This window comes from Saccostrea echinata, unplaced genomic scaffold, assembly GCF_033153115.1.
Source record: "Saccostrea echinata isolate AGI-Se365-2 ecotype Australia unplaced genomic scaffold, CSIRO_AGI_Sech_v1 ptg000060l, whole genome shotgun sequence".
Classification (NCBI taxonomy): domain Eukaryota; kingdom Metazoa; phylum Mollusca; class Bivalvia; order Ostreida; family Ostreidae; genus Saccostrea; species Saccostrea echinata.
In genome coordinates, this window is record NW_026889809.1 from 1780989 (window position 1) to 1806835 (window position 25847).

At 35.5% G+C, this 25847-nt stretch overlaps 2 protein-coding genes across 2 annotated transcripts; one reads left to right on the plus strand and one right to left on the minus strand.

Annotated features, from left to right (window-relative positions):
- Positions 1–30: 30 nt before the first annotated feature.
- On the minus strand, positions 31–3645 carry LOC133175013 (dynein light chain Tctex-type 5-like). The gene is made up of 2 exons (XM_061310108.1): positions 3599–3645; positions 31–744 (listed from the first exon to the last, which is right to left on the minus strand). The coding sequence occupies exon 2, from the start codon at positions 726–728 to the stop codon at positions 105–107; it is 624 nt and encodes a 207-aa protein (XP_061166092.1). The 5' UTR covers positions 729–744; positions 3599–3645; the 3' UTR covers positions 31–104.
- A 4246-nt stretch (positions 3646–7891) lies between these two features.
- Positions 7892–19342, plus strand: LOC133174842 (ankyrin repeat and SOCS box protein 13-like). Its single transcript, XM_061309940.1, has 6 exons — positions 7892–7997; positions 9461–9719; positions 10647–10797; positions 11502–11636; positions 12895–13089; positions 19100–19342. The coding sequence occupies exons 2-6, from the start codon at positions 9522–9524 to the stop codon at positions 19225–19227; spliced, it is 807 nt and encodes a 268-aa protein (XP_061165924.1). The 5' UTR covers positions 7892–7997; positions 9461–9521; the 3' UTR covers positions 19228–19342.
- Positions 19343–25847: the final 6505 nt, after the last annotated feature.

The following is a 25847-nucleotide window of genomic DNA, read 5'->3' on the forward strand; positions in this document are numbered from 1 at the left end:
GAAAAAAAGTATCAATGCAGTTCTTGCTCCTGGTACATAAATATTTATTTATTTTAATTATTCACACTTCCATTGCACTAAAGAGTAATATTTTATGAGGATGGTCACTCAAAATATGTAGCAAACACAGTAGCTATAGCATATAATTTGCCCTTACTGAAGTGGGCTTGAGCAAAGTTATCAGTGTCACTGTTCCACAAGCACCTGCTGGTCATTATCAGTGCCTGGTTAGCGTTTTCACCTATTAATACATTGCACACTAACTTGTATCTAGGGAAACCCAAGTCTTTAACACGTGACTTGATGACGTCAGAGAGATTTTGAGCTAAATTTGCACACATTTTGTGTTCATACACCTCACCATCCAAGTAGGATTCGAGCACACCTTTCATCATTTTCTCCACCGAGCTGGGGTTAAATTTTTCCTTAGACTCCGGCTGCATCCGGTACGTGTTTTGGAGTCGGACGGGGATGACGTTATGTTTAGTTCCTTGGGAGGTCCAGGATACACTGGTCCGGCGGGAAGCTTGGGACGGGCGTCTACCCGCCAGTCCGTACTGTACGCTAGCCCGGGGTTCGATCCGGGACATCCGCCGAAAGTTAGGCCCAGTGAGGCCCTGGGTGGTGCTCTCCGATCCCTCAGGCTTGATTGAGGACCGTCGCCGCTGACGGGGAATGTTGTCTTGATGGTGTTGTTCTAGTGTCTCCATTGTTAATTGATCGGTCATGTCGTTGTTGGGAAATCTGAAAATAAAAATCTGGTCAAATTATAAATATTTATACTTTAGACGCCATCCTGAAGTATATATACAGATAGGGTTGGCATAAATAAGTCTCTCAGCATTGACAAACTATACAGTATTCTCACTATACGGGTGAGTGAAATCAAGGCTGTCGGTATGGGGATGCGTTGGGTGCGATTGCACACCCTTAAAATAAACACCCGAAAATATTCTTTTTTAAACAAAATTAATTCCTTTTTGGAATGACGATAGGTTTTGTTTATTTAATATGTGGGAAAAAATATTTCACGAATGCACCAGAATCCAAAATGGGTTCTAATTCTTAAAAAAAAAATGGTTTAGAGGCGGGGATCCCAACCCGGCTGCACCCCTCTTTCCAGTCATGGCGATTGCCCTAGAAATTCTACCGAAAGTACAAGGTAAAAAAGCAACCTACACATGGAAAAAAAATGATTAGTTTTAAAAGACTTTTCCTGATTCGCTAGACTTGTACTTGACGGGATGAAATGTCAGAATATGTCAACACGTGTCGTTTCCATGATAAATGCCGTGTTGATAAGACACTTGTAGCTAGGTTAGACTCTATTGAAACTGACGTCTTGGATTTTTGTGAATTATGTAATGCAATATTGAACTTTTGTATTTATTGCCTCTATCTATCTCTATATACGTGTAATTACTTACAACGCTTCACGGAATTTATTGCCACCAAAGACAGAAATCCCCGGTAAAAGTTTCAAGGAACACATAATCCACTCTTAAGAAACAGAACGCTCCGTATTACATATACCATGTTATTGCAAATTGTTTGAAAATGTAATAATTCTACCCGTGACGTAAGAGTATGTGTCAATACAGTGAAACTTGTCTAACCCGGATGTTGTGTATTCCGAAATCTTGTCTAATACGATCTAAACTTGAAGTCCCTTTCAGTAAATTTCATTGTCGAATTCGGAATGTTGTTTTCCGAAGTAGGTCAAATTCTAAGGTTATTGGGTCAAAAATGTTGGTATTCAAAATTTATAGGCAATGTGAAAGTTTTTAAAAAGTACGTAAGAGTTCAAGGTCACGAGGATAAAATATTGATACCCAAAGAAAGGTCTTGCCATAAATATACAAGTGAACATTAGCACCAACCGTTTAAAATTTACGGCCAAACTTAAAAGTTTACAAAAGTAGGCCAAACTCCAAGGTGAAGAGTTCAAAATTATCGATACCCAAAGAAAAGTATTGTCACAAGGATACACAAGTGAAATTTGAATGTCCTAGCATCAACCATTCAAAAGCGATGGTCAAGGTTAAAGTTGGGTAAAGTTTCTCAAAAGTAGGTCAAACTCCAAGGTCAAGAGGCCAAAGATGTCAGTACCCCCCCCCCCCAAAAAAAGGTCTTGTCACAAGGTATACACCTGTGAAAAATAAAAGCTCCAGTACCAACTGTTCAAAAGTTAGGTGCAAGCTTCAAGTTTTTACGGACAAACAGACAGACGGACGGATCAAAAAATATCCCCCCCCCCGAATCTTCGATTTGGGGGCATAAAAAGAGCTGAACTTCAATGAATTTAATTGTGTACATTTATATAGCATTTTCTTCATTCAAAAGAGCAAACAGTCCCACGTCATTTTGTTTGTCAGCAACAATCTGAAATTCCAAATTATCAGTGAAAATGCAATTTAACACACGTAGAAAATTTACGTATACGTTGTGTCTGCAATGCATATCACATGTCCTTCTCTTTTGACTGTCGTCGCCTAGAAATTCACAGATCAAAGTATGATCAGTATTTTTCAAACTTTTAAATTATGCATACCCCGGGCCGTCAGCGAGTAGAAATCTAATTTAAAATGTTTAATCAAAGTGTTTCTAGGAAGCTCCCTTCCGTGTTTAATGAATTCTTATTCTGTGAGATTACACCAAACCATTTACTTCAAATACGGGTTCAAATCACTTAACTGTTATCCTCCCAATCCATACTACTTTCTTCCTCGGATTATTTCTATTTAAGGTCCGTGAACCGTCTTTGGAGTCTATGTAATTTCGTCTTAATGTCTAATATCGACCTTCGGAGACAGAACACAGTTTTATCGCGATCTTTGACATGAAAAAAGAAAAAAAATCCATAAGTCGATAAAAGCTAACTGGATATAATTCTCAAGTCTTTTCAATGAACCGCTTCCTAACAGAATAATTCCACTGGAATCGATCAAGACAGTTCTGGAATTTCAAGCAAGATTCTATATACATTGGTTTTACATGTAACACATTTAATAAATTAGAGTTAATATAACTTGTATAATCAGCGCGCACCTGCCAGAGCGGTGTATTTTATATTGATACCTATAGACAGGTCATCTATGTATGGCAGGTGAGGGCTGGTTCAGGGGTCTCGTCTATTTCTCGGATACAGACAGTTATTAGAACTCCGCAGATCGTAAACAACACCCGACATTAATTTGATCGCTATCTGCTGTTTGACAAGGTGTCCTTTAAAGATAACAAATATGTACAGAGAGCTTCCTTCAATTAAAGTATAGGTTCCTGGGATCAAATAATTATGTCGAAAATTTGAGAAACAAGTAGTTTTTTATTGAGAAAATATTTGCAGTTCCGAGAGTGAACAGACACATTTAACTGTAAAATTCGCAACTCATACCAAACAGATTTTTTTCGAAAAGCAGTTGTACCAATTTCTGATGAGAACGTTTTCAGATTCCAAATATTTTGAAGATTCTTAAATAAGATAGACGTAAAATTTGTCATTTAATTTTGTAAGTTTCTATAAGTTATTGATTTCCCATTTAGAATTTTGATAATAAAAGTGAATTGCTACAAATGACAATAATTGTGTGTCGCTTACCTGTTAGAATTTACAACATGTTTCTGTGTATGGCATCCACTGACGACTACAGCCGTGTATTGAGTGGTTACAAAGGCGGGGCGAGGTCCCTTTAAAGGCACAACAGTCGCTCTCACAACAGGGCAACACTGTAATATATTCTCAGTCAGTGTAATCTATTCAGGATTGAAGATGGAAAGAAACACGACCATTTTTAAATTTCAAATGTCTCTGTGCTTTCATTTTTAGTGATGCATTAGATTTGGTCAATCAGATATTGAAAAGTAAAGAAGTACAATTTCTTCTGTATAATATATATATATATATATATATATATATATATATATATATATATATATATATATATATATATATATATATATATATATATATATATACACACACACACCCACTAACCCCACACCCACAAAACAAAAAATTTAAAAAAAAATAAATAAATAAAAAGAAAAAGAAAATTCTTCGCCTTTTTCCTTTAATAGCAGAAAAATGTGGTATATTATCTCCTAATAGTTTTTTCAGATATACTGAAATTATGCACAAAAACAATTACCAGGCGTTGTATACACCATTAGACATTAGTTTCGCTTGAAATCCCCCTCCCCCCTTAAACTTTCAAACCCGAGAGAGAGAGAGAGAGAGAGAAATTAATGATCGATAGCTGATAATTATTTAATTTTTAAATTTTTGACCTTTCTTATTTTATTTGTGCATGTGTGAAAGGTATAGTTTAAAATTAAACAAGGATAATTGTATGGTTGTAATATAAAGACTCATTTGTACCTTGGGATCCCTTACATTAAATTATGATCTTCCGACTTAGAAATGTTTTTTTTTTAAATAAAGAAAGAAAACTGGATCGATCCCGGGTCAGTTTTGAATTAATGCATTTACTTAATCCATAATCTCTACAGAGGTATATCATATTTCGTATTTTAAGTATAAATTAGCAATTCAAACAAACGGAATCTAGGTTTATGTACGCGGTTTCTACAATCTCCTGTGATCCAAAAATGTATCTTCTTTGTAAAAATATGTCAAAGAACAAGAACCTGCAATTAATTCAGCTGACGATATATCTTACCACTTGGTTGTCTGTTTACGAGGAATTTCAAATAATAAAAACGGCGCATTTTTAATGAAGTATCCGTGCCATACAAAGCCCTGTATTGACACAAGGTTATAAGCAAGATTAAATTGGATTTCTCCAATATCGATTGAGCAAATAGATTCATTGGCAAGCTTTGCATACATCTGCATTTACAACTGCAGTATTTAAAAGACAATTGGTTCATCACATGTAGTAATGGTTATACACCGGGAGAGAACTCACTCATAACATACGTCAATCCTGCGTCAATAATAACACAATATCAATATTGAAAAAAAACTTCTCCGCTTTACCCTGCCAGCTACAAGGAGACATCAGGAAATCAATAATAACACAATATCAATATTGAAAAAAAACTTCTCCGCTTTACCCTGCCAGCTACAAGGAGACATCAGGAAATATCTCCTTATAACTGCTTGTAACAGGGTCACTAGTATGTGTGAGCGCATGTGTGATGCTGTGGTGGTAAAGGGTAAAGTGTGTGTGTAGGTGGGGGGGGGGGGGGGTTAAACTTGTATGATAAATTGCAAACATTTTAAGTGGTAATGCTATGGTGAACTCATATGTGAGTTTTTTTTCTTATTATAACATGTATATAGCATATGGAAGATTTAACGAAACTTAGAATCTGGCCACAACGAAATGATCTAAGGATTGTTCTTTATTACTTTCATTGGCTCGCAGCTGCTAACATCCATGCTCAAACTTCTAGAAATAACCTGAACTACTTGCCTACGTTTGTATAATGTAATATTAGAAACGTTTACATATCGTTTGATTAATTTTACTTTAATGTACGCGCTCGATTTTTATTTCTTTTGTAAACTCCAGTAAGTGAAGTATTTTATCCCTCCCCACTAGTAACAAGCACCTGCACATGTTTGGGTGAAGATGGTTAATATTTTGTAAAGCTTCTAGAGATTTTGTCTAGAGGTTCTAGAGATTTTGCCGATAGAGCTTCTAGAGATTTTGTGTATAGTTTCTAGAGATTTTGTGTATGGCTTCTAGAGGTTTTCTGCAAAGCTTCTAGAAGTTTTGTGCAAAGCTTCTAGATATTTTATGTATAACTTCCACTGCAGAGATTATGTGAATAGCTCTTAAAGATTTTGTGTTATAGCTTCTAGCGATTTTGTGTATATCACCTAGATATTTTTTCTATAAGATTTTGCTTATAATTTTTAAATTTTTTGGTAAACTTCAAGAGATTTTTTGAATAGTTTCTGGAGATTTTTCGTACAGCTTCCAAAAATTTGCTTATAGTTCCAAGAAATTTTGTGTATAGTTCCCAAAGATTATATGTATAGTTTCTAAGGATTTTGTGCATAGCTCTTAGATATTTGTTTTAGCTTCTAAAGATTTTGTTTAAACGTTAGAGATTTTTGGATAGTCTCTAGAGATTTTATATATCGCTTCTAGAGATTTTGTGTGTAATTTTTAGAGATTTTGTGTATAGCTCCTACAGAAATTTTGTGTATAGCAGGCCCGTAGGAAGCAATTTCACTTTGAGGTGACACTATCAAATACCAAAATTCCTTGACAGGCTAAATTATTGGGGGGCAACCCACCCACCCCCCTCGGTTCCTACGACCATGCATAGTTTCTAGAGATTATGTGTATAATTCTTTGAGATTTTTTGTATAGCTTCTAGAGATTTTTATATAGCTTCTAGAGATTTTTTCTTTTGCCTCCATGCAGAGGTTTTCAGTATTGTTTCTAGAGAGTTTGTGTTAAGCTCCTAGAGTTTTTTGAATAACTTTGAAAGATTTTGTGTATAGTTCGTAGAGATTTTATGTATGACTTCCAGAAAATTTTTTGTAAAGTGTTGGTTTTAGCTTCTAGAGATTTTTTGCATATAGCTTCTGAAGATTATGTGTATAGCTTCTAGATTTTGTGTATAATTCTGGAGATTTTGTATACAGCTTCTACAGGGATTTTGTATATAGCTTCTGGTTAGTTTGTGTATACACAGCATCTATATATTATGTATACTTTCTAAAGTTATTTTTGTTTAGCTCTTAGGGATTTAGGTATATAGCTACATGTGCTAGAGATTTTGTGAATAGCTTCTACAGACGTTTTATATAGCCTGCAGGGATTGTGTTTATATAAAATGTAAAGAGTTTTTATGAATAGCTTTCAGAGATGTTGTGTATAATTCCTAGAGATTTTGTGAATTGCTTTAGTGTATATCTACTAGAGATTTCATGTACAGCTCCTAGAGATCTGTGTATAGCTTCCAAAGATTTTGTTTATAGATTCTACAGATTTTGTGTATAGCTTCCAGTTACTTTATGTATAGTTTTCAGAGAATTTGAGTATAGCTTCTAGAGAATATTTGTGTAGAGATCCTAGAGATAATTTATGGAGTCCAGAAATTTTGTGTATAGCCTATAGAGATTCTGTGTATGGCTCCTACTGTGACGGATCCAGGATTCTTTAAACATAGACATGCTGTGAGCCATTATAGACACTATATTGAATGGGAGGAGCTCAATACCATAGATTGCTATGACATTAATGTATTTATACATTTTATTATTTGTTATTATAATTTTTCAGGGCATTTCCAATTTTCATTTCATTGCCAACATTTATGATTTGTTAATCTGCGAAAAAATAGAGATATCGAACCTATGTCAGACCACAGGGGCTTGCTCCAGGCGTGTAATAATTATCTATTTAAAAAAAATCGTATACGGTAATACTAAAACTGTTTTAGTATTACCGTATACGATTTTTTTAAATAAATAATTATTACACGCCGGGAGCAAGCCCCTGTGGTCAGACTTATAATTTCTGATTTCAACATTAAGCCTATTACATATCTACGATGGTTTTTTTTTTATTCCTTATAGATGAATTTGCCTAGTTAGAAGGCCATTTCTGTCATTTTTTGCCCCACAAGCTACGCTGAAATTATTTGCATTTTAATTAAAAATTAGTTCTCAAATTCAATAGATTTTAAAATTATGTTATTTATGCTTCTGATACATGAAAAGAGAATCCCCCACCCATTTAAAAAACTACAAACATACAAGGTTTGGAATTTATTTTTTTACTCTTTAAAAAAAATTGAGCTGTTCGGGGAAATATAGCGCTTCGTGAAAATTTACTTATTTATCTAGAAATTGTTATTATCCGGTTGCATTTTTACAACAACAACTACCGTCCCGAATCGGATAGATGAGTATGCTCTCTGTAAAGTAGTGATGAGTAGATATTCATGCTCATAAATTGTCATAAATAGGCCTACTCGTCATTCTCAAAAAGGAAGAGATAAGAAAACAAAAGGTAAGCAATGTGTACAGACTGTCAGCTGGTTGTCTGTCGTTGATTTGAAGCGCAACTCGTATGAAGGTACATGTAGCAGTTTCAATAGACGGACTTGTCAGTTGTATGGGGTGGTCAAACGGACCTCTGTCTTTTCTCTTTTTTTTTATCTTCTTTTGTTTATACCGAATGTGCTGGAAATGGGATAACATAAGGACAGACCTGTCCCTGCGTTTTTTATGATATTTGTTCAGGTCTAGGAAAATCACTATATTTAGCTATATAGCTAAATCTACCTATATAGCTTTATTTATCTATATAATATAGCTTTATTTAGCTATTTCAGAGTAAATTTCTGTTTTATGAAAAGCAGACAAAAAGTCGCATAATGAGGCAGTATTAGTTTTCAACTTTGAAATGGACTGAAAACAATTCACCAAAAACCCACTTTTAAAAATGTTTCTCCTTTTGTGCAATTGCAATCAAAGATCTAAAAGTTTTGGGGCTATGTATAACAGTTAATCTGTGAATAAGCAGCTACTTTAACAAAGAAAAGCAGTTTTGGTCAACAAGATAATTGATTGGTAATAATTCAGCACAATGCAAGGCAATCACACTTAGTCATACCTCATCGCATTTCCAGTAATGGACAGCTATCCAAACAATAGAGATGCATTTTTTGGTTAAAAAGTGTTTAAAAGAGGCAATGTTTTTACTATCTATGCCCTAGATTGTTTTTATCAAACCTTTTTAAAAAAATATCAGCCATAATTTTCATGCGACTTTTTGTTTGCTTTTCATAAAACAGAAACTTATTCTAAAATAGCTAAATAAAGCTATATTATATAGGTAAATAAAGCTATATAGGTAAATTAAGCTATATAGCTAAATATAGTGATTTTCCTGGACCTGTTGTTGTACTTTTGTATTGCGATTTCCTATATATATATGGGGGGGGGGGGGGGGTCCTGTCCGCATGTAAATGTGAGGTAATGTATATTCAAGTTTGTTCAAATCATGACCACCCAGGTTATGGAGGGGCCACAATGGGCAATCAAAGTTTTAGTAGGACAACACATGAAAACATTGGAAAAGTCTTTTTCTCAAAAACAGCAAAGCCTGATGTTCATTCATATTTATATGCCTTTTTGCCTATCCAAGTGTGCCCTGGATATAAATCTAATCTTAAAATTTACTTTTTTTCTTTTTGATTAACTTCAATGATTTCGATGTAAATTAGATTTTAAGCTGATAATTCCAAATATATTGTATTAAACAAATTTTCACAAATTTATGAAGTGGAGAAGATTTTATGACCTAATGGCCAGAATACAAATCTTTTGTAGTTCTGCCTTTTTTAGGTGGTTGATGGTTTTGGGTTAATCTGATTCCCCGAGCTAATTGTTTTGCGACATCTGTGCTAAATGTATGATGGTAAAACTTGTATGCTGAAATATATCTTAATAGACATGTTTACATTTCAGTGGGGGATTTCTCCGTAAATTAAGACATGAAGGGACACTGACCAAGTCTAATCCACAGAGAATGAATGACATGTTTTACGAACAAACTCCAGAGCTACATACAGCAGTACAGACAAACAATACTGACAGACTACTACAGCTGGTACAGGCTGGACACAGTGTCAACAGTGAGGGTGTGGACCTGGTCAGACCGCTACATGAGGCCTGTTTCAGAGGTCATGTTGACTGTGTGAAAATTCTTCTGGACAATGATGCAGAGGTAAATAACTGAAAAATAATTGTTATTTTTGCACTTGCATAAACTGAATTAAGCATTTATAAGTGTAATACCTGGCAGGTACTCACTTTGGAACATGCAATGGCATTACATGATAGGTAATAACATATGTACAGTGTGTATCAGTATGACTTCTAAGGTAAATGTTACTAACATACCGTATATACTCACCTATAAGTCGGTCCGCCTATAAGTCGGTTGCATTTTTTAAGCTTATATTAGAGGGATTGACCCTCTAAAATACCAATCATTTTATGACTCGCCTATAAGTCGGACACAGAGTTTTGGACCAAAGTTTAACCCCCAAAAAACCGACTTATAGGCGAGTATATACAGTAGATACCGTGGTATGTTTCTGTATTTTCAGGTAAATATAATCTGATAGGTACTAACTTACTTAGAGTTGTACATGTATGTGTACGACTTTTAAGGTAAATATTACCTGGCAGGTACTTATATAGGTACAGTAGTATGTGTGAAATTGAAAATGGTTAAGATAATGAACAATGAATGGTCACATAAAAACCCACAAACAATACAAATTTGTAAACAAGTCATAAAACACGGATCCCTGGAAATTCCAGAGGTGGGATCAGGTGCCTAGGTGGAGTAAACATCCTATCAATTGGTCATATCTGCTGTGAGCCATATGTATTGATGAGGTAAATGGAATGTTTCATAGTAAAATTAAGTATTAAAACAAAAGACCTAACAATTGGAATGAAATATGTCAGTCAAAATATGACCCAATAATAGGTAATATTTGTGAACAAAGTCATTATTATGACCTTAGAATTTAGGAAATGCTGTCTATAAACAATGCTGTTGAAATCTTATCTGTTAAGGTAAATATTACCTGGCAGGTACTAACTTAAGTACAGTAGTACATGTTACTGTATGACTTTTCAGGTAAATGTAAGGAACATTGATGGAGCTACCCCTCTCTGTGATGCTGCCAGCAGTGGTCATGTAGACATTGTCAGGATTTTGTTACAGCGGGGGGCATATGTTAATCCTCCTCTTCTATTAACTTCTCCTCTGCATGAAGCAACTCTCAGAGGTAAACTAAACTTTAAGAGATCTGTTATATTCTCATTTAGAGTCACCATTGATGGAAAAGGATTTCGTATTAATTTTACCAATTATCAATTCAGAATGATTATTTAGGTCTGACTCAATACATATTTAGTGTAATTCTGCAATTTCTTTAAACATATTGTGTATATGCCATTGAGTCACAGAGTAAGGAGTTGATTTTTATGTTGTGTGTTCGAATTCCACTGTGTGACATGGAGACCAGGTCATTGAATAAGATAGTATAAATCCTCAGGTAGAGCAGATTAAAATTTGTTCAAATCATGACCCCCGGGGCTAGGGTGAGGCAACAATGTGCTATCTTGGGTTTTACTTATGAATGTATAGGAAAAAAAATCTTTAAAATCTTTTTCTCAAGAACAGAAAGGCCAAGTTTAGTCATATTGATATGAAAGTATCTTCAGGTAGTGTAGATTCAAGTTTGTTCAAATTATGACCTTGAGGGGTAGGGTAGGGCTACATCTGTAAAATCATGATTTCTGGGGGTAGCAAGGGTGGGGTCTCAACAGGGACCACAGTTTTTCATAGGAATATATAATAGAATGAATCTGCTGATGAAGAGCAGCAGGGCCATATTGACTCAGGTGAGCGTTGTGGCCTATGGGCCTCTTGTTCAATTTTATGTGGACTTGATACATGACATGAATAATATTTTGTTTTTTCATTGAGATAAATGGGAAACAGTGGAGGTGTTGGCAGCAGCCGGAGCCAATCTGAACTCCTCTGACTGTCACTTCGGAACTCCTCTCCATGTAGCAGCTTGTCAAGGCAGTCTAACATGTGCCCAAGCTTTGCTACGAGCAGGTCAGCAACTTTTTTCACATACACAGAAATTCAGCTTTACCTGCACAGTGATTCATTTTGGTGTGCGTCCTGCGTAAATTACGCACAAAATTTGCCTAGGACGCATTATTTCAATAAATGTGCATCCCAAAGGACGCAATAAATTTATAGAAGGACATGTACTATTTTAAATTATTTCAGTATAATCTGATTCAAAACTTGACAGATTGCATCATATCCACGTGCTAAATGATATGCATGAACGATTTTAACAGGTAAAAGGTTGCCAACAACAGGTCAGATTTCACAACTCAAGTTAAAAGCAATTATCAGAAAATATTTGAAAGTTAGATAGCATAGTTCGATTATCACTGGTTATGTCTATACCGTGGAACGTTTCTGAAGCGAATGCTATACCTTTGTATTTAAGCTGTAACCTGTATCATTATTTTTTTTTTCTTTTCATTTTTTCCTTAAGGACAGACGATACATTCCTCAAAAATATATGATTTTGTCTAAGATTTTGTCATTGAAGTATTGCTACTTTAACATGTTTACTCGCAAAAAATTGAAGTACCTTACCAGGCATTTGTGCAAGATACCAGAGTATGTTTTTCCTATAAAATCCTTTTGGAAAAAACTTAATTAACCAATAACACATTTTTTAGTGTTTCAGTTTTTTAAACACAATTAGAAACAAGTTTAGAAATCAGAAGGTAATTAAAATTTAGAATATTTTCCACATAATTCGAAGGTATACAGAACAGATATTTAAGGAACGTATCGTCTGACCTTAAAAGCTAAGAAGTATAAAATTTAATCATTTTTATTTCTGACTATTTGTCATTTCTTCTTAAACTTTTTTTTACTTCATTCTGCTTCTGTGCATTTTATGACTGGTACAATGTGTGAGATCATATGTATGATCTAAAAATAGAACCAAAGTGCACAATGGACAATATATTATTTTTATGACACAAAATCATGTACTCTTACTTGGACAATTGATAGTAAAAGTATAAATCACTCACAGCTACAATAAAACATTTGCACTTTTTTTATTTCACCAGAATTTCCTCTGTAACATCTAATATACAGTACCCTTGGATTTGGACGCATTGATTTTGGCACGGGACTCATTGTTGTCATTAAGAGGGGTCCTTTGGACCCATGATAACCATTTTCAAAATGAATCACTGCTTGCATAATTTTACTTTTATATTAATTAAGGACCTGTTTTACAGTTTATGTTCCAGCTTGTTTTACATTCTTTATTTAGGAGCCTGTGTGAATTCTATTAAGAGCCTTAACACCCCTCTCCATGAGGCGGCCAGGAGACAGGACCTACCCCTTATACTCCTCCTACTGGCTCATGGAGCAAATGTAACAATGAGAAACAACAATGGACTACGGCCTATTGATCTGGTCCCAAGCTCTACTCACCCTGCTAAACAAGTCCTACTGCAATGGGAATGTAAGTACGTATGTAGTACCTACCAACACAAGCCTAAACACGTCCTGTAAAGCAGTGGGAATGTAAGTATATATTTAGTAGCTACCAACACAAGCCTAAACAAGTCCTATAGCAGTAGGAATGTAGGTATATATGTAGTACCTACCAACACAAGCCTAAGTGAGTCCTACTGCAGTGGGAATGTAAGTATACTGTAAACCAACTTTTATTCGTGTGCGAGAAATATTCGTGAGTTTAGCGACCTACATTAACTCGCGAATATTTATCGCCGCGAACCATTTATTTTGCTTTGTATTTGTAGAGAATGTTTCTTCAGTTGCGAAAATTAATCATCGCGGATTGATTTCAAACCGATGAATCGCGAATAAAAGTTGACGTGAATAATAGTTGGTTTACAGTATATGTAGTACCTACCAACACAAGTCTAGACAAGCCCTATAGCAGTAGGAATGTAAGTATATATGTAGTACCTACCAACACAAGCCAATACAAGTCCTAAAGCAGCTGGAGTATAAATATTACCAACCAATTCCTGCAGCATTGGGAAAGAATTGATAATAGAACTTGCCTAAATAAGTTTTAAAGGATTTGGAAAATTAGTTTTGTTTTCTTTACCAAATTTTCCTTGAATGGGAAAGCAAGTGCACATGTGTTAAGCATATTGCTTACAGTCACAAATCTTGCTGCATTTTGTGAGCAAACAATATTTACTGCAGCGGGATAGAATATAACTGCGGAAACAGTCCTTACATGCAGGTCATTGGTATATACTTATAGGGCACCTGTTGCACATTCTAATTCAAATTTTCCATTTTCTGATTTGATCTTAATCTCTTAGTTGATAGTGGAGCTGCTACAGACATCTATTTTAAGATCAGTATCACCAGTATTCAAGTTTTAACAAGAATGTAATATTCAGATGAAAAGGAATTTATGTGTTTTTTAAATGTATATATTTACAGTAATTGCTTTAAGCATGGCCCATGCCAGATGCAATGTGGATTAATAAGACTAAAGTAGGACTATTCTAACTTGACTGATCTCATCTTCAAGGATACACAGAATGGAACATGGTTATAAAACAGCCCAGTAAAATTAAACAAAATAAGTTTTTATTCTGAATAGGAGTTACTCCCCTTGTACTGGCTTGAACTGGTTTACTTGGGCATAATATAATATATATAATCGTATTTTTAGGACCCTGAAATTTTAGTAAAGCTATTTACTAGATTGATTGTTTTGACTAGTACATGTACATGTATTAATTTAATCTTTCTTCTTTTTACAAATTGCTCCCACAAGTCCATCCTTTAGTTTATCATCTTTAGACACAAATTATTTTCATGTATCAAGTTTGATTTGAGGTTCATTTCAGTATTTTCTTTTTGCTTTAAATATTCAACCATTGGAGTCGCCCGCGTAGTGCAGTGGTTAGAGCGTCTGCTCTGGAGTCGCGAAGTAAGGAGTTGATCCTTACATCGCGGGTTCAAATCCCACTGTGGGATGTGGAGACTGGTCCTTCGGATGAGACCATATAAACCGAGATCCTGTGTCACAGTAGGTGCTGGCATGAAAAAGATCCCTCACTGCTCAATAGCCGTAAGTGCCGAGCATAGGACAAAATTTGCAGCTCTCCACTGGCAAGTGGTGGCGTCTCCATATGAGTGAAAAATTCTCGAAAGGGACGTTAAACAACATACAAACAAACAAACAAAATCAACCATTGGAGAATTTTAAGTATTCCTTACTAAATTAATTCTAATTGTACATTTCTTTCGAATCATTTATGCATGGCTTAGGAAAAATTTAAAGTGAAATGTGCTTGCCGAGGAATTGACAGCAAGACACACACTTATCATTATAATAGCAGACCTTATTTTTCTTCCAATGTGCCATAGTTATGTAAATTTTGACAGTGATAAAACAAACATGTTTTGATACATGACCATCCTAGTTACCATGTATTAGTTCTTTGCAGCTGTTTATCGTCTGGTCTAAGATCCTAACGCTCTTTTGCTCTTTAATTGAAGTGGCTAGCAATTTGTAAATATTAAATAATTTAAAATTAAGATTTCACAATACACTGTATAGCATTATGCTGTGTGAAAGAAGTAACACAGAAAAGCAGGCCTAAAACAGAGAATTACAAATGTATTCAAGAACCAACAATAGAAACTAGATTGTTATTTTTCCATTTTAGCCGAAGACTCAAGTGAGCTTTTCTGATCAAAGATTGTCCGGTGGCCATCTGTCGTCCGTTGTCTGTCGTCCATCGTCTGTAAACTTTCCACTGGGCCAATTTCAACCAAGCTTGCTAAAAGCATCCTTGGGTGAAGGGAATTTAAGTTTGTTCACAGGAAGTACCACGCCCTCTTTCAAGCATCCTCACAATGTCAAGGTTTTGTGATTTTGGAATTCCACACAAACCCTTGACATAAGTCGTTATTTAAAAGTTGGGCTTGTGGTTACACATGACGTAATGGGTAATTATAAACTATCCAATGAAAATATATTTTTCAAATCCGTCGTTATCAAATTGCCCAACTCCAGAGCAAATCTTTTGTGGTTGTAAGGATGACGATCTTCAAAAAATTAATCCCCGATATTTCAATTTAAGTAACTAGTCACAAATCCTACAATATTGACACATTCCATTTTAAAGACGAGTCTTATTTGTTTACAAAACTTTTCTACAATAAAAACTGTTTTCTGATTGGTTCCAGTCCTAGACAAGGAACAAATGAAATAGTAGCTTTCTAGCCCAACATTTAAATAACGACTTATGTCAAGGGTTTGTGTGGAGTTCCAAAATCACAAAACCTTGACATTGTGAGGATGTCTTTTAAGGGGAGATAATTAAGAATTTGTAAAAATTTGGTGGCATCTTTTTAAAATCTTCTCAAGAACCACTGGGCAAGAAAAGATGAAACTTAGGTAAAATCTTCATTACATACTCTAGATTCGAATTTGTTCATTATACCCCCCACAAACGAAGTTTTGGGGGTATATAGAAATTACCTTGTCCATCTGTCTGTCTGTGCAAACGTGTCAGGTCCATATCTTTCTTACAGAGAAACATTAGAATCTACTACTTCACACAAAGATTGTTCATGACCTGAGAATGTGTCATGACCTTAACCCAACATCATTTGGTCAAGTTCAAGGTCACTGGAAGAAATAGTTCATAATTCGTGTCGGGTCCATATCTTTCTTATGGATAAACTAGGTGAGTTCCCATTTTACACAAAGATTGCTTATGACCTGAGGGTGTGTCAAGACCTTGAGCCAAGGTCATATGGGAGGTTCAAGGTCACTGAAAGAAAAAGCTCATAATTTGTGTCCGGTCCATATCTTCTTATGGATAAACTTTGTGAGTTCCCATTCTACACAAAGATTGTTCATGACCTAGGGATGTGTCATGACTTTGATCCAAGGTCATTTGGGCAAGTTCAAGGTCACTGAAAGAAAAAGTTTATAATTCGTGTTGGGTCCATATCTTTCTTATGGATACACTTGGTGAGTTCCCATTTTACAAAAAGATTGCTTATGACCTGAGGGTGTGTCATGACCTTGAGCCAAGGTCATTTGGGCAAGTTCAAGGACACTGAAAGAAAAAGCTCATAATTTGTGTCCGGTCCATATCTTCTTATGGATAAACTTGGTGAGTTTCCACTTTACACAAAGATTGCTTATGACCTGAGGGTGTGTCATGACCTTGACCCAGGTCATTTATGCAAGTTCAAGGTCACTGACAGAAAAAGTTCATAATTCATGTCTGGCTGTATCTTTCTTATGGAGAATAATGTCGGGATGTTGGGAGTTTCCACTTCACACAAAGATTGCGTATGACCTGAGGGTGTGTCATGATCTTGACCTATAGTCACTGTAGCAAAAATGGATAAGTAATGCATCCATACTTTCCAATAGAGGATTACTTGAATTTGTTATTTATTTTTTCAATGTAATAAAAAAAAATTATTATAAGTATTCATGTTTTATCAGGCTGCATCTAAAAAAATATAATGAGCAATTTCCGGTAAATTTTCAATCTAAATGTTTAAACAAATTGTGAACACCTCTTAGATCCATCAATTACTAGTATTAACACCGTTCACGGTAGCTCAGTCGGTAGAGCGCTCGCTCCGTGATTGGGAGGTCGTGAGTTCGAATCTCGGCCACGACAGACCTAAGTCGATAAAAAATAGGTAGCAACTGTTCCTTCGCCATGCACTCGGCACTTTGAAGTGAAAGTTGCGGGTCCTTCGGATGAGACCTTAAAAACCGAGGCCCCGTGTCGCAGCAGGCGTTGGCACGATAAAGATCCCTCACTGCTCAATGGCCCTGAGTGCCGAGTAAAGGTCAAAATTTGAAGCCCCTCACTGGTATATGGTGACGTCTCTATATGAGTGAAAAATTCTCGAATGGGACGTAAAACAATATACAATCAATCAATCAATTACTAGTATTAGCTACTTAACACCTTCTCTGAAAAAATCCTGCGGGGGTATTTGTCCATTTTGGACAGTTCTAGTTTCGTGACCCCTGGGGGTCAGAGTTTTACGTAGGAATATAAAGGAAATGTCTTTAAAAATCTTCTTCTTGAGAACAGCAAGGCCATGATTAGTCATATTATTACAGAGGTATCCTCAGGTAGTGTAGATTTAAGTTTGGTCAAATCATGACCCCAGGGGGTTAGGCACAGACACAACAGGGGGCCAAAGTTTTACATAGGAATATATAGGAAATATCTTTAAAGATTTTCTTCTCAAGAACAGCTAAGCCATTATAAGTCATATTAATATAGAAGTATCCTCAGGTAGTGTAGATTCAAGTTTGTTCCCCCCAGTACCCCTCAGGGGTAGGGCAAGGCCACGACAGTGAATCAAAGTTTTACATAGGAATATATAGGTGTAATGGTTAAGGGGCATTTGCCTACTTCAAATAGTGGAATGACCTGACAACCCTTGGAATGGACTAGCTATAGGGTATACACTTATAAGAGCTTTGGGAAAGTCAGGCATTCAGAAGCTAGCTGAAGAGGTTGGCCGTTGAATCAGCAATAAAAAAATTAAGGGTAAGAGCAAAATAAAAGTATAAAAGTTGTAAGCACCAGTGGCAAGTATCCTGAGGAATTGATGTTAAGCTCTGGGTGTAGCAGATCTGAAAAAGATTGAGACAGCTGGTTCTTATCTATCAATAGGAACCTAGGGGAGAAACAATGTGCAAGTTGTATCTTACCCAGTCCCCATCTCTAAGAGAAAATTTGAGTACCCTGTGATTTACCCTCAGACATAGCTGTCTTAATAATCATTCCAATCATTAACTCAGAGTAAAAGGAAAACCAATTTATCCCTTGTTAGAACCTGATCATACATGGCACATAAGAAATATCTTTAAAAATCTTCTTCTCAAGAACAAGTAAACCATTATTAGTCATAATTATACAGAAGGAACCTTAGGTATTGTAGAGTCAAATTTGTTCAAATTATGACCCCCAAGGGGGGGGGGCACAACAGAGGGTCAAAGTTTTACATAAGAATACATAGAAATCATCTTAAAAAAGTCGTCTTCTCAAGAACAGCAAAGCCATGATTAATCGTATCATTATAGAAGCATCCTCAGGTAGTGTAGATTCAAATTTGTTCAAATTTAGGGTGGGGCCACAAAGAGCGATCAGAGTTTTACATAGGAAAACATAGGAAAAAAGTCTATAAAATTTTTCTGCTCAAGAACAGAAAAGCCATGATTAGTAATATAGGTATGGAAGCATCCTGAGGTAGTGTAAATTTAATCCCCCCCTTTTCCCCGTAAACTTTTCAATACTGAAATGATTTCTACTTTTTCCTAAGCAACGTACTCAGGTGAGCGATGTGGCCCATGGGCCTCTTGTTATACATTTTAAACTTCCCAGTATATTTCTCGGAACAAATATGACTCAAAAGTTACTAATTTGCAAAGGAATTGGAATAAATAAGGCTGCAATTTTAGATTATTTTTTTTTCTTCTCTAGATGAACCACGTGATTTGAGACACTACTGCAGGTTGCTGATTAGGCGATGTCTGGGAGTTGATAGACTTAAATATATACCGGAACTTCCGGTTCCAAAACTACTCCATCAATATCTGGACTTCCTGTGATAAGAATAGGTCACTATTGAAATTCCATTTTATTGACAGTTATATGTTATTTTCCTGTTGTTCGTGTGAGAGGACTGTTATGTTTGAAGAATGAAATACATTTGTTATAACAGAAGTTATGAATCTGTCTAGTAAATGTTCTACCGAGCCCCTATCCTTACTTCACACGAAAAATAACTGCTATGAAGGAGAAACTTCAAACATACTGTGCTACAGTATTTTCAAAAAGTGTGTAACTCAAATATGGATTCTTTTAAACGCCCAAGAACTTTTAACAAAGTTGGAATCAATTTTTTTTTTACTTTTCAAAACCTCTTACAGTTCCTCAAAATAAATTAAAGATCATGGTATTTGGCATAATAGACAACTATAATAAGAATGGAACACGGAAATTTCCTACCTGTGACTGGTCATGTATACAAAATAATTATGTTAAAAATCAGTCTGATTCTATATACAAGTAATCTGAAGTTCATATTAATTAATCACAATATTAATGTAGTCTTTGGAAATTGTTGGGATTTCGATGGGCAGTAATTGTGGTCGATATAATGATCTTATTTGCAAATATAACCTATCACTGGGTCATATTTTGGCTGACTTGTTTCATATCAATTGTTAAACCTTTGTTTTTGTATTAATTTTGACTACGGAGTGTTCCGTCTACTTGATCAATACGTAGGGTGTGACCTGTCAGCAGGGGTTGCTCTACTCCTCCTAGGCACCTGATCCCATCTCTGGAATTTCCAGGGGTCGGAGTTTATGCCCTGTTCACTGATTTGTATTGTTTGATGTTTTTTTCTGAGATCGATCGCTGTTCGTTGTCTTCACCCTTTTTCATTCTTGTTATGCATTGCTAAAGATTTTGTCTGTTTCTTATAGATTTCTTTGTACTTATTTTAATGAACTCCCAAAGATGATCATGAGTGGGAATTCATTTCTCCGTAAAGTGTCTTAGATGTCACACACAATCATCTGATAACTAATATTTGCTGTTTTTTAATCATATTTACATCAGTGCCATTTTCTCTTCAAGAGTTTTCTCATGAACTACTCACAGATGACCTCATCTCACTTAACCTTTTCATGCTGGCTGTCACATCAGGTCCAAACTACCACAAATAGGAAGGAATACAATTTTACATTAAGTATCTTACGTAAAGATGTAACACACTCCTTTTTATACATATACAGACAAGACGTGAAGATGTCACAGTAAACTCAATCCTTAGAAAATACTACTATCCTAACCTTATTTGAGGAGTTATATCTTACACAGATGTTCATTGCATTTGTATTTCAATGAAAAAAATATTGATGATGTCATATATTTTGGAAAGCCGCCTGCGTGGCGCAGTGGTTAGATCGTTTGTTCTAAAATTGCGAAGTGATTAGTTGATCCTTACGTCGCGGGTTCGAGTCCCACTGCGGAACGTGGAGACCGGTCCTTCAGATGAGGTCATAGACACCGAGGTCCCTTGTCGCAGTAGGTGCTGGCACGAAAAAAGATCCCTCAATGCTCAAAGGCCGTGAGTGCCGAGTACAGGTCTAGATTTGCAGCCCCCACCGGCTAGCTTTGTTATCTTAATTTGAGTGAAAAATTCTCGACGGCCCGTTAAACAAACATTATTTAAAAGTCTATGAGAGAGATGATCTTAAGACTTCTTACTTGCATATAACATGCAATAAGTAATTCTGACTGTTGTTGATGAAGATCAGATTTACTATCTTATTGATCCCTGATTGTCCTATTCCTCTTTATTTGGAGCAACATATCTTCATTTATCAGTTCATTTTGTTTTAATATGTAATTATAGAATCGCCTTTCCCTGGATCCTTTATGAGGTTGTATAATACTAAGTGACCATTAAGGCCTTTTTTTTGTTGGTTTTCTTGATGATAATTCTATATATGAACACAATATACTTATTATCTATATTTTGATATTCATGATAAACGATAGTTAGTTGCTGTTTTATTTAATTTATAGAATGAATTTATTGAATTTTGAATTAAAAAAACAACATGGCGGATTTGATGTACAATGACCGCTTGAATAAGGTTTTGGAGTTTTCAGAACTTTAATCGTTTACATCTTTGCTGTCCTAGTGTTTCTGATTCACTGAGTGCACTTAAGTGAAGTGAATCAAAGCCTTGGCTAGAAAGATGTTATTGAAGCTTAAATTTGACAAAAATAAACATTTGAAAAGATGTAAAAGTCATCTTACAAAAAAGAAAGTCAACATTTAGTCGTAAAGATGTTCAGTGCATCCCCCATGTAGTGTTAAATGAAATTTGATTAAGTAATGACCAGTTGGTGCTAGAAGTGGGTTCTCAAGATGATGTCAAAATTTTCATGACCAAATTAGTACACTTCGGCACTTCGGCCTATTGGCCATTTGTTTGTTAGTTGTGGAAACCACTGCTAATGATTGTGTGACAGGATTTTCGGTCATTACAGATAATAAATAGAGGATATTCAATGTTTTGTAGATGAATATGGAATTTATTTCACAAGTGGGTCAGGATTTTTTGATATTTTCACAAGTGCGAATTAATATCAGAGTATTATGTATGTGATGGACATTTAAGGATAGAAGATTGAAAACCACAAAATAAAAGTATAAAAGTTATAAACACCAGTGGCAAGTATTCGAGGGAATTGATGTTAAGCTCTGGGTGTAGTAGAGCTGAAAAAGATTGAGACAGCTGGTTCTTATCTATCAATGGGAACCTAGGGGAGAAAGACGGTGTAAGTAGTACCTTACCGAGTCCCCATCTCTAGATAAGAGAACATTTAAGTACTGTTTGATATACTCTCAGACAGAGTTGTCTTTATAATCATTCTAATCATTACCTCAGACAGAGTAAAAGGAAAACCTATATACTAGTATCCCTTGTAAGAACCTGATCATACACGTTACACAGGAAATATCTTTGAAATCTTCTTCTCAAGAACAACTAAGCCATTATTAGTCATATTTATAAAGAAGGAAACTTATGTTTTGTAGAATCAAGTTTGTTCAAATTATGACCCCCAGGGGTTACGGGCACAACAGAGGGTCAAAGTTTTGCATAAGAATATATAGGAATCATCTTGAAAAAATCTTCTGCTCAAGAACAGCAAAGCCATGATTAGTCATATTATTATAGAAGCATCCTCAGGTAGTGTAGATTCAAATTTGTTGAAATTTAGGGTGGGTAGGGTGGGGCCACAATGAGCGATCAAAGTTTTACATAGGAATACATAGGGAAAGAAATTTTTGAAATTCTTCTGTTTAAGAACAGCTAAGCCATGATTAGTAATATTTGTATGGAAGCATCCTGAGGTATGTAAATTTAAGTCTACCCCTCCTCTTGAAACTTTTCAATACTGAACTGATTTCTGCTTCTTCCTAGCCAGTGTGCTCAGGTGAGCGATGAAGCCCATGGGCCCCTTGTTAATGTGATTTGTTTGGCATGTTGAAAAAGTGTTATTATTCATCTATTTTTCAGATGACCAATGAGTAAACATTGATCGGACTAATTAATATAAATTAATATCATACATGCGGTATCTTAATATCACCACTGCATATGATATCGATACATGAAACATTAAAAAAAAACTATGGCGCCATAGAACTTTATTTCATGTATTGCAAACTGATGTTAGTCGAATTGCATTCACAAATGAAATGAAAAAGGTCAAGATAATGATCAGTGATCGATCTCAAAAACAATCTATAAACAATATAAATCTGTGAACAGGGAGTAAACACACAGACCCCCATAACTTCCGGAGGTAGAATCAGGAGCCTAGGAGGAGTAAGCGACCGGCCTTTCCCGTCCGTGATCCCTTTGTATGATAAGGTAGACGGAACTATCTGTTGTCAAATTTAGTATTAATAAAGGCCTAATAATTAGTATGAAATACGTCAGCCAAAATACGACCCTCTCAGTAGCCTGCCTCGGTTTTAAAATTGATCGTCCTCGGAGCATGCTTTTGAGTATCGAATGAGTTTGAAGCTGTAAACATCATATGCAGGTGATAGAGTCCCCCCCCCCCCTTCAGCAACATCACTGAATTCTCTGCCCCATGGGCCATAAATTTCACAATACTGGACATCCTTTCTCATCATAATCTAATCTAGCACGTAGTTTATCTCTAAATATAAATAGGGGAAAGACGATTTTTAAAGAATTTATGCATTAATTTTCTCTATATGCTCATTAGAGCCCCACCCTAACATCAGAACCTCTGACCCTGGGGCCATGAATTTCACAATTCTGGCAGAAGACTCAGTGATTTTTACAATCATTCCAACAGTTTCAGTATTTGTTGTAGATGTTAGTGCAATTTTACACTCTCAGTACCTCTCAATTCCATACGTGATTTCAAAACAATACTCTCAATATGGGTGATTTTGGTATGATTCGATAGGTTTTGAATAAAACTAATTTTTAGTCAGAAAGTAATATTAAATAGATTTAATGTAAAATATAGATTTTTACAGCGGAATTAAAAGATATTTTGAGAGTGTAACGGGTTACATTTTTACGCAGGGATCTTTTTTTCTTGGGTAGAATGTTCCAAAATGAATCTATATTTCTCATTTTACTCATAAATCAAGAGCATTCCATGTCGTTTTTGACGTCGTAAGCGATTTTGCATTCAACGGTGACAAGAAAAAGAAAGTGATAGTGTTTACGGCAAAAGACTCTATAACGCAATTAATTTAAAATTTGTACATATGAATATAAACATTAAATTAAATGTACTCATTTACAAGAAACTTAATTTAAAAACAGGAGACCAAAGGGCTTTAACGGTCACATGTGTGTAATGTAACGATCCATAGATTAAAATAAGCTGATAAATGAAGCTATGTTGCTCAAAAACAAGAGAAATAGGATGCTCAGGGATCAGCAAAATATTAATTTAGTACTCAGTAACAAATCTTGAAGTTGATCTATTTATTTGCCTGTACATTCCCCCATTTGTCACTATCCTAATGCTGACTAAACAAAACAATAGTTCGAGAGCACTATTAGTTAACACATTTCATTCCCCCTCACATTGGCCTTTTTTAGTCTTTGAAGAATATTTAATGTACAAAGATACAGTATTTTTGTCCCAATTTCATTTATCTATTATTTAAAAGTCTACCTGACCATTAAAAACTATGAAGTTACGTACTTTCTGTATTGAATATTATAAAAATTCTCGTTTAATTCTGTTATTCGATTGACCTTTTAAGTTTACATTATTTACAGAGATTAACTATCATAGGTGAATAGCAAAGTGGAATAACTTCTTTCAGTAGAAATTAATAAATTGACCAAAGGGTACAGAATTCCAAATTCTGCTAAAAACACCCTTGCTTATTACAACTTTATGTACTCTGTTTGACTCCTAGATGCCAAGGAGCAGAGAAGATTTTCAAAGAAATAATCCATTTTTCACTACTGATTCAATAAAGCCCCACCCTAATACCAGAGCCCCTGACCCACGGGAGAAGATATTCACAATTTTGGAAGAGGCACCTTGCTTATCATAACCATGCACTTATATGTTTCCTTAATAACGGGCAGAGAAGATTTTCAAAGAAATAATGCATTTCCACTATATATTCAAAAGAGCCTCACCCTAACACCAAAATCCCTGATCCCGGGGTTATGAATTTCAATGTTTTTGAAAAGACATCCTTGCTCATCATAACAATTCATTAAGTTTTTCTGTTAAACACCCAGGGGCAGAGAAGAAGATTTTCAACAAAACAATAATGCATTTCCAATATATATTCAGTAGACCCCCACTCACACTCTCACATGAACCCCTGACCCAGGGGCCACAAATTTCACAATTTTGGAAGAGGTATCCTTGATCATCATTACCATGCGCCTAGGTTATCTGCTATATACACAGGGGAAGAAAAGAAGATTTTCTAAGAATTAATGCAATTTCACTATACAATCAATAGAGCCCCGTCCTAACACCAGAACCCCTGATACAGGGGCCAAGACATTCACAATTTTGGAAGAGGCGCCCTTGCTCACCATAACTATATACTTGGTTTATCTTCTAAATACCTAGGAGCAGAGAAGAAGATTTTCAAAGAAATAATGCAGTTTCACTTTAAAATCGATAGAGCCCCGTCCCCCCTCTCCTGTAGAACTCCTCACCCTTGGGCCACAAGTTTCACAATTATGGAAGAGGCACCCTTGGTCATCATAACCATGCAACTAGTTTATCTGTTTTATATACCGGGGGAGAGAAGAGGACTTTTAAAGAATTTATGTATTTTCACTATACAATCAATAGAGCCCCGTCCTAACACCAGAACCCCTGACCCAGGGGCCAAGATATTCACAATTTGGAAGAGGCGCCATTGCTCATCATAACTATATACTTGGTTTATCAACTAAATACTTTGAAGCAGAGAAGAAGATTTTCAAAGAAATAATGCGTTTTCACTATATAATCAATAGACCCCCCTCCTGCAGAATTCCTCACCCTGGGGCCACAAATTTCACAATTATGGAAGAGGCACCCTTGATCATCATAACCATACACCTAGTTTATCTGCTTTTTATACTGAGGGAGTGAAGAAGATTTTTAAAGAATATATGCATTTTCA